The sequence below is a fragment of the Elephas maximus genome, chromosome 3 (assembly GCF_024166365.1).
Source record: "Elephas maximus indicus isolate mEleMax1 chromosome 3, mEleMax1 primary haplotype, whole genome shotgun sequence".
Lineage (NCBI taxonomy): Eukaryota > Metazoa > Chordata > Mammalia > Proboscidea > Elephantidae > Elephas > Elephas maximus.
Window position 1 is genome coordinate 196,785,426 of NC_064821.1, and position 8,888 is coordinate 196,794,313.

The 8,888-nt window shown below is 38.2% G+C and overlaps 1 protein-coding gene across 1 annotated transcript; it reads left to right on the forward strand.

Annotated features, from left to right (window-relative positions):
- The first annotated feature begins 2,063 nt into the window (after positions 1-2,063).
- On the forward strand, positions 2,064-3,014 carry LOC126071510 (olfactory receptor 10X1-like). The gene has a single exon (XM_049875696.1). It carries the CDS (start codon positions 2,091-2,093, stop codon positions 3,012-3,014), a length of 924 nt encoding a protein of 307 aa, XP_049731653.1. The 5' UTR covers positions 2,064-2,090.
- Positions 3,015-8,888: the final 5,874 nt, after the last annotated feature.

Below are 8,888 nucleotides of genomic sequence, written 5' to 3' on the forward strand. Positions count from 1 at the left end.
GCTAGGGAAACTCAGAACTAGAAAGTGCAGGAACTTTCTCAAACACACTGAAGTAGCGGTGATTCTGTGAAGAATCCAGACTCTTAGATGAGTTTTTTTTCATACTATTTCAATCTCTGTCTCTTTTGAGTAGATAGCAAAGCATGAGTCCAACATTATGAAGACTGTTTTGTGGGAGAATATTACTGTGGAAGTGAACGGGCTTTGGAGCACTGATAAAGTACAGAAGGTAGGAAACTATTCTGAACAGGTCGGCTGCCCTCTCCTCATAATTAACTGTCACTATAAAAAGAAAGGATCCTCAGGATAAAATTATATATTTTCTCAGAAATCATCGTTTCTCTTTGACTTTGAGGAGAATGTGTAATTTTTTTGTCAGTGGATTGTAATTTGTGTTTCCAAATTATGATTATTCACATATAATAAAGTGTGGATGCAGTGGGAGGAAGAAGGTAACTGGAAAAGAGAAAGGGTTGATAGGAAATGAGAAAATATTAGGGGTGGGGTGTTTGACTATTAAAGAATTAGGATCTTCTCAGGCCTAAGAGGCCAAAAGAATCAAATGGGACCCTTAAAGTGGAGTCCATTGGTTGTGTAGATTATTTATGAAATACTAGTAATTTAGGCGACTTTCCTACTGATTCCTCTGACTCCTTGTAACCAGCTAGAGTCTGCTGTGAGACTACTTACTTTTGGCCTGAACTAAACTTAATTAGAGTAGAAAATTTTTTCATCTCCATGCTCAAAAACAACACGCTGTACTTTACTGAATAACAAAGTGAAACAGAAATGCTTTTTAGAATAAGTACTATTTTTGATTATAGGCCCATCAGTCCAAAATTCATTGAACATTATTACCTTTTTAAAATTGTCTATATTACCACCCTGGGAAATACAGAAATAGATGATTCATAATCTTCCTTAAGGAAGAAGTTTAGACAAGTACAAAGTACAATTAAAGTCAAAACAATTTGGTTTTAGTTGCAAATACGTGGCTTCCTAGAAACAATTATATTATTTGTAAAATAAACACAGCTGCCGTACACACTTGAGGCTGTTCTGTGCACTTCATAAAAAAAAAAAAATGCCAAAAATAGTAAAATCAATAAAAATGTGAAAGAATTTGTCAATACGTAGAGTTTATAAAATGCTAATTATTAAATGTGTTGGCATAGGGGCAGGAAAAGTAATGGCTCAATATAATTCAAGGCTGAGGGACATGGAACATGCTGTAGAAATCAGAGGAGGATGACACTAAATCTGACGTAGAATTATTACAGGATTCATAGAGTGACTAAGTATCATTTATTAGGATACTTATCTTGACATTGAAGAAATAGTTAAAATCTCAATTGTCACCTGCACTACACTTGCATAAAAATCTGTTTACCAAATGCCATCACATACCCTAATTAATCACTATTAATCCTAACGGTCCTGATGTGTCCTAGCTTTCTTCTTTGCTGCTCCTCAGATTAGGGGTAAGGAAGCATATTCTTAACTTTCCTTTCCATTTGAGAATCTAAATGTCTTTTCCAGGAAAGATAATCTCTTTGGGCTTCCCTAAGGATTATAAACTATTGTCCAAACTAGACTCCAAAATTACTAGGAAATAAACTTTCAACTTTCACTCAGTAGATATTTCAGAACCATGTATTTTTTTGGATATTGCTGTTTCCCATCCTGACTCGGTCTATTATCCAATCAGTAGTTTTTTCAGGTTCAGAATCTGAACCAAATCTGACTCTCTGAGTGCACCTGAATCTCCTTCACCTAGATTTAATTTGCGGTGTTTTTCCCTTGTTACATTACCAGTCAACACAATCTTTTTAGAAATTGGCCATAGAATCCTTTCTGGCACTTAGTACATAATCGGTAATATGTTGCTGAGAAAATGAAGAAATTAATGAAGGAAAACACATCACCTACCTAAACATGGTGCTTTGCTAAATTAATTAAAAATCAATTGGTAATGAAATTCTCTAATGATTTGTCTTAATAACACCAAAATTTCTATTTGATGGTATCCAAGAGTAATGGAGAGTTGAAGGTTTATTTGTTGTTTCTTTCAGATTGAAGACATTCAAACTATGCAGATCAACCAGACAATAGTGAAAGAATTCACCCTCATTGGTTTTTCTCTTTACCCAGATGCACAGATATTATTATTTGTGGTCTTCTTTTGCCTTTACCTTCTCACCCTCATGGGTAATCTGACCATCATGAGCCTAACCTGGGTGGACAGAGCCCTCCACACCCCTATGTACATCTTCCTGAGTGCACTCTCCTTTTCTGAGACTTGCTACACATTGAGCATCATCCCCAAAATGCTGGCAGATTTATTGGCCAAGAACAGAAACATCTCGGTCATAGGTTGTGGCTTACAGATGTATTTCTTCTTAGGACTTGGGGGCACTAACTGCATCATACTCACTGTAATGGGGTATGATCGCTTTCTGGCCATCTGCAACCCTCTCAGGTATCCACTGCTTATGACCCACATCCTATGTGGGGAACTTGTGGCCTCTGCTTGGGCTGGAGGCTTCTTTGTATCTCTGATAGAGACAGCATTGATATTCAGAGACTTTTTCTGCAGTCCCAACCTTGTCAAACACTTCTTCTGCCATATGCGTGCAGTGGTGAGATTGTCCTGCTTAGACAGCAACCTCACAGAATTTGTGGTAACATTGATCTCAGTATTGGGTTTGCTGGGTACTTTCCTATTCATTACCCTCACTTATGTCTTCATACTTTCCACTGTCCTAAGGATCCCTTCAGCTGAGGGCAAGCAGAAGGCATTTTCCACCTGTGTCTCCCACCTCACAGTGGTGATAATCCATTTTGGTTTTGCATCTATTGTTTACTTGAAGCCAGAGGGTTCGTGGGGAGATGACACACTCATAGCTGTCCCTTACACTGTTATTACTCCTTTCCTCGGCCCCCTCATTTTCAGCCTCAGGAATAAGGACATGAAGAATGCTTTTAGAAAGGTGGTGGGAAAGATAGTAAGCTAGGATAAATGATCCTGTATTACTGCTGCCACTGTAAGGCATTACTGAATGTCTACAGAGGCAGAGGGGCATTTACTTTTGACATCTAGAGAAACCTGTACCACTTGCTCTTTTCCAGAGGTTAAAATATGGGGAACATTTGACAAACTTTGGATCCTATACCATAACAAGTATTTTCTTAATTTGTTAAGAAAGTTGTAAAATCCATCTCCTTTCTACTATGAGAGGAGGCATGTCCCTGCCAACACACTAAGCCATGCCAATCTATCTCTGGCTATCTTGGACCAGTCAAGGTGTGTACAAAGGAAAAAAACACTGATTAAATCGTCTAAACACATAAAGGATGAGGAATCTGTCTAGGCAAGATTATGAGACTCTGGATTGCAATTCCCAGGAGATAAGTCATTTCTGAAAAGAAAGACACCATGTAGTAACCACCATGTATGTGTGGATTGAGATGAGTTTTTAAGTGTCTATGATGACTAAGCATTTTTAAAAACACACTGTTCATGACTGTGCCCTTCCAATGACTATCAGATACTAATTTTTGAGTATACAGGATATTTTGACACATAGAAATGAGTATACCGGACATAAGAGCCTATACTTCCCATGCCTAGAGAAATCCGTGAGTGAGGGCTGGAAATAAGCACCAGTTTCTGTAAAATGAAGATGCTTAAAAGCAAATGTTAAAGAATTATGTCATGGCTTTGAAATTTGACAAAGAACGGTACTGAGGGATCATTTGGGCAGTGGATACAGAGATTAAGGCACCAAATCAGAAAAACACATTTTCAATTCTTTATATCAACAGGAAGAAAAGTAGAAGCACTCTGGAGGTTATATCATAGAAGAACAGTGAGTTATCTTAATGGGAATTCAGACGTACAAGCCTAGCAAAGCTCTTGAACCCTTTTCTTTGTTTCACTGTTAACCGAGAGTGTGAACTCTCATAAAGGACATAAATTTTGCACTGGGATTTTGGTGCGTATAAAACTCATATGAAAAGTGTTGGAATTTCTGAGCTCCATTATTTATAAAACTATCATGAAAATAAAAAAGATAATGTATGGAAATTATTATGCTCACCAGCTGGTTAAAGTTAACCCTTACCAGGATTCTATTTCCTTTCCTGAGACCTTTCTCGTGGTGCATGTGTAAGCAGAATTTCTTCCTTCTTCAATGTGTGGTCACTGCTTCATTGTCAAGAGTGTTTCTTCTGCTTTGTTCCCACTCCTGAGAACTGCTTTTTCAATCTACCAAAAAAAAAAAACAAAAAATCAAACCCAGTGCCATGGTGTTGATTCCAACTCACAGCTACCCTATAAGACAGAGTTGAACTGCCCCATAGAGTTTCCAAGGAACACCGGGTGGATTCAAACTGCTGACCCTTTGGTTAGCAGCTGTAGCACTTAACCACTACACCACCAGGGTTTCTTATTCAATGTAGGGTAGCTATTATTTTAAAAGGGAAAACTTTTGTCCTCGAGTCAATTTTGACCCATGGCTACCCCATGTGATATACAGTAGAACTGAGCTCCATAGTGTTTTTGTGGCTGCAATTGTTACATAAGTAGATCACCAGGCCTTTCTTTCACGGTACCACTTGGTTGGTTTGAATAACCAACCTTCTGGAGTATAAAACTTTTGCACCACCCAGGCATTATAAACCAAACCCATTGCTGTCGAGTCGATTTCAACTCATTGACCCTGTAGGACAGAGGACAACTGCCCCATAAAGTTTCCGAGGAGGACCCATTGGATTTGAACTGCGGACCTTTCAGTTATCAACTGTAGCTTTTAACCGCTATGCCACTGGGGTATCCAAGCCAGGTACTATAAGATGTAGGAAATAAAGACTAACAGTTTACTTGTAGATAATACCATGGTAAGTCATTTCAAATGAATAATATTATTGTGAATGCTATAATATCCAAGAGTCATGATATCGATTATCAGATAATGTTGTTGGATACATGGCTCATAAACAAATCAATTTTATTCCTATGAACAATTACAATTTATTTTTTAAAAAATATGTATAAAATTTTTCCAAAAATATCAAAGTGGTAGAAGTAAATTAAATAAAAGATTTCAAAGTCCCTACAAAGAAAGCATAAAATGTTATTAAAATAATTAAAAAAATAACTATGTAAAGGTTGAGATATGCCATTTTATGGATTAGAAGGTTGAATATTGTAGAGATATCTATTCTTCTCAAATTAATATGAGGTTCAAAATTCCATTGAAAATCTAAATCTTTTTTTTTTTGGAGGTGCAGGGTACAATTGTAAAACCAGTTGCCATCAAATCCATCCAACTCATGGTGACCCAGTTTGTGTCAGAACAGAACTGTGCTCCATAAAGTTTTCAGTGGCTGATTTTTCAGAAGTACATCACCAGGTCTTTCTTTCAAGCATCACTAGGTGGACTCCAACTGCCAACCTTCTGGTTAGCATTAAATATTCGTACCACCCAGGGACTCCCTGGAAAAGTGTAGGGTGATTTTAAATTTTATATGGGCTCACAAATAACACACTCTTGAGGAAGAACAAGATAGGAAGATTTGTTCTACCAGGTAACAAGACTCATTATCTAGCTAGTGTGGTGTTGACACAAGTGATATATAGATAAATGGGAGTAGAATAGGCAGCCTCCAAAGACCCATGTACATATAGGAACTTGTTTTATGACAAATACAGCTTTACAGAGCAGTGAGAAAATGACAGACCTTTCATTAATTAGTGATAGGAAAACATTTATATGAGAAAAATGAAACTTGACCCCTACCTGACACCATATTTTTTTTTTTTTACTAAGAATTTCAAGGACCCAAATTTTGGCATTGCTTATTTATTTTTCCTATTTTATTCCTTTTATTCTTTTTTTTTTTTTTTGTATTTGACTTATTTATTTATTTATTTTAATTAATTTTTATTAAGCTTCAAGTGAACATTTACCATTCCAATCAGTCTGTCACATGTAAGTTTACATACATCTTACTCCCTTCTCCCACTTGCTCTCCCCCTGTTGAGTCAGCCCTTTCAGTCTCTCGTTTCGTGCCAATTTTGCCATTTTCCCTCTTTCTCTCTCTTCCCATCCCCCCTCCAGTCAAGAGTTGCCAACACACTCTCCAGTGTCCACCTGATTTAATTAGCTCACTCTTTATCAGCATCTCTCTCCCCCCCGCTGACCAGTCCTTTTCATGCCTGATGAGTTGTCTTCGGGGATGGTTCCTGCCCTGTGCCATCAGAAGGTCTGGGGAGCATTGTCTCCGGGATTCCTCTAGTCGCAGTCATACCATTAAGTATGGTCTTTTTATGAGAATTTGGGGTCTGTATCCCATTGGTCTCCTGCTCCCTCAGGAGTTGTCTGTTGTGCTCCCTGACAGGGCAGACATCGATTGTGACCGGGCACCAACCAGTTCTTCTGGTCTCAGGATAATGTAGGTCTCTGGTTCGTGTGGCCCTTTCTGTCTCTTGGGTTCTTAGTTGTCGTGTGACCTTGGTGTTCTTCCTTTTCCTTTGCTCCAGGTGGGTTGAGACCAATTGATGTATCTTAGATGGCCGCTTGTTGGCATTTAGGACACCAGACGCCACATTTCAAAGTGGGATGCAGAATGTTTTCATAATAGAATTGTTTTGCCCATTGACTTAGAAGTCCCCTTAAACCGTGTTCCCCAGACCCCAGCCCCTGCTCCGCTGACCTTTGAAGCTTTCATTTTATCCCGGAAACCTCTTTGCTTTTAGTCCAGTCCAATTAGACTGACCTTCCTTGTATTGAGTGTTGTCTTTCCCTTCACCCAAAGCAGTTCTTATCTACTGATTGATCAATAAAAAACCCTCTCCCTCCCTCCCTCCCTCCCCCCCCGTAACCACAAAAGTATGTGTTCTTCTCCGTTTTTTCTATTTCTCAAGATCTTATAATAGAGGTCTTATACAATATTTGTCCTTTTGCCTCTGACTCATTTCGCTCAGCATAATGCCTTCCAGATTCCTCCATGTTATGAAATGTTTCAGAGATTCGTCACTGTTCTTTATCGATGCGTAGTATTCCATTGTGTGAATATACCACAATTTATTTACCCATTCATCCGTTGACGGACACCTTGGTTGCTTCCAGCTTTTTGCTATTGTAAACAGAGCTGCAATAAACATGAGTGTGCATATATCTGTTTGTATGAAGGCTCTTGTATCTCTAGGGTATATTCTGAGGAGTGGGATTTCTGGGTTGTATGGTAGTTCTATTTCTAACTGTTTAAGATAACGCCAGATGGATTTCCAAAGTGGTTGTACCATTTTACAATCCCACCAGCAGTGTATGAGAGTTCCAATCTCTCCGCAGCCTCTCCAACATTTATTATTCTGTGTTTTTTGGATTAATGCCAGTCTAGTTGGTGTGAGATGGAATCTCATCGTAGTTTTAATTTACATTTCTCTAATGGCTAATGATCAGGAGCATTTTCTCATGTATCTGTTGGCTGCCTGAATATCTTCTTTAGTGAAATGTGTGTTCATATCCTTTGCCCACTTCTTGATTGGGTTGTTTGTCTTTTTGTGGTTGAGTTTTGACAGAATCATGTAGATTTTAGAGATCAGGCGCTGGTCTGAGATGTCATAGCTGAATATTCTTTCCCAGTCTGTAGGTGGTCTTTTTACTCTTTTGGTGAAGTCTTTAGATGAGCATAGGTGTTTGATTTTTAGGAGCTCCCAGTTATCTGGTTTCTCTTCATCGTTTTTGGTAATGTTTTGTATTCTGTTTATGCCCTGTATTAGGGCTCCTAGAGTTGTCCCTATTTTTTCTTCCATGATCTTTATCGTTTTAGTCTTTATGTTTAGGTCTTTGATCCACTTGGAGTTAGTTTTTGTGCATGGTGTGAGGTATGGGTCCTGTTTCATTCTTTTGCAAATGGATATCCAGTTATGCCAGCACCATTTGTTAAAAAGACTATCATTTCCCCAATTAACTGACACTGGTCCTTTGTCAAATATCAGCTGCTCATACATAGATGGATTTATATCTGGGTTCTCAATTCTGTTCCATTGGTCTATGTGCCTGTTGTTGTACCAGTACCAGGCTGTTTTGACTACTGTAGCTGTATAATACGTTCTGAAATCAGGTAGAGTGAGGCCTCCCACTTTCTTCTTCTTTTTCAGTAATGCTTTACTTATCCGGGGGTTCTTTCGCTTCCATATGAAATTAGTGATTTGTTTCTCTATCCCCTTAAAATATGACATTGGTATTTGGATTGGAAGTGCGTTATATGTATAGATGGCTTTTGGTAAAATAGACATTTTTACTATGTTAAGTCTTCCTATCCATGAGCAGGGTATGTTTTTCCACTTAAGTATGTCCTTTTTAATTTCTTGTAGCAGAATTTTATAGTTTTCTTTGTATAGGTCTTTTACATCCTTGGTAAGATTTATTCCTAAGTATTTTATCTTCTTGGGGGCTACTGTGAATGGTATTGATTTGGTTATTTCCTCTTCGATGTTCTTTTTGTTGATGTAGAGGAATCCAAGTGATTTTTGTATGTTTATTTTATAACCAGAGACTCTTCCAAACTCTTCTATTAGTTTCAGTAGTTTTCTGGAGGATTCCTTAGGGTTTTCCATGTATACGATCATGTCACCTGCAAATAGTGATAGCTTTACTTCCTCCGTGCCAATCCGGATACCCTTTATTTCTTTGTCTAGCCTAATTGCCCTGGCTAGGACTTCAAGTACGATGTTGAATAAGAGCGGTGATAAAGGGCATCCTTGTCTGGTTCCCTTTCTCAAGGGAAATGCTTTCAGGTTCTCTCCATTTAGAGTGATATTGGCTGTTGGCTTTGCATAGATGCCCTTTATTATGTTGAGGAATTTTCCTTCAATTCCT

Coding starts and splice junctions, on each gene's coding strand:
- LOC126071510 (XM_049875696.1), top strand. CDS start 2,091: ATGCAGATCAACCAGACAATAGTGAAAGAATTCACCCTCATTGGTTTT.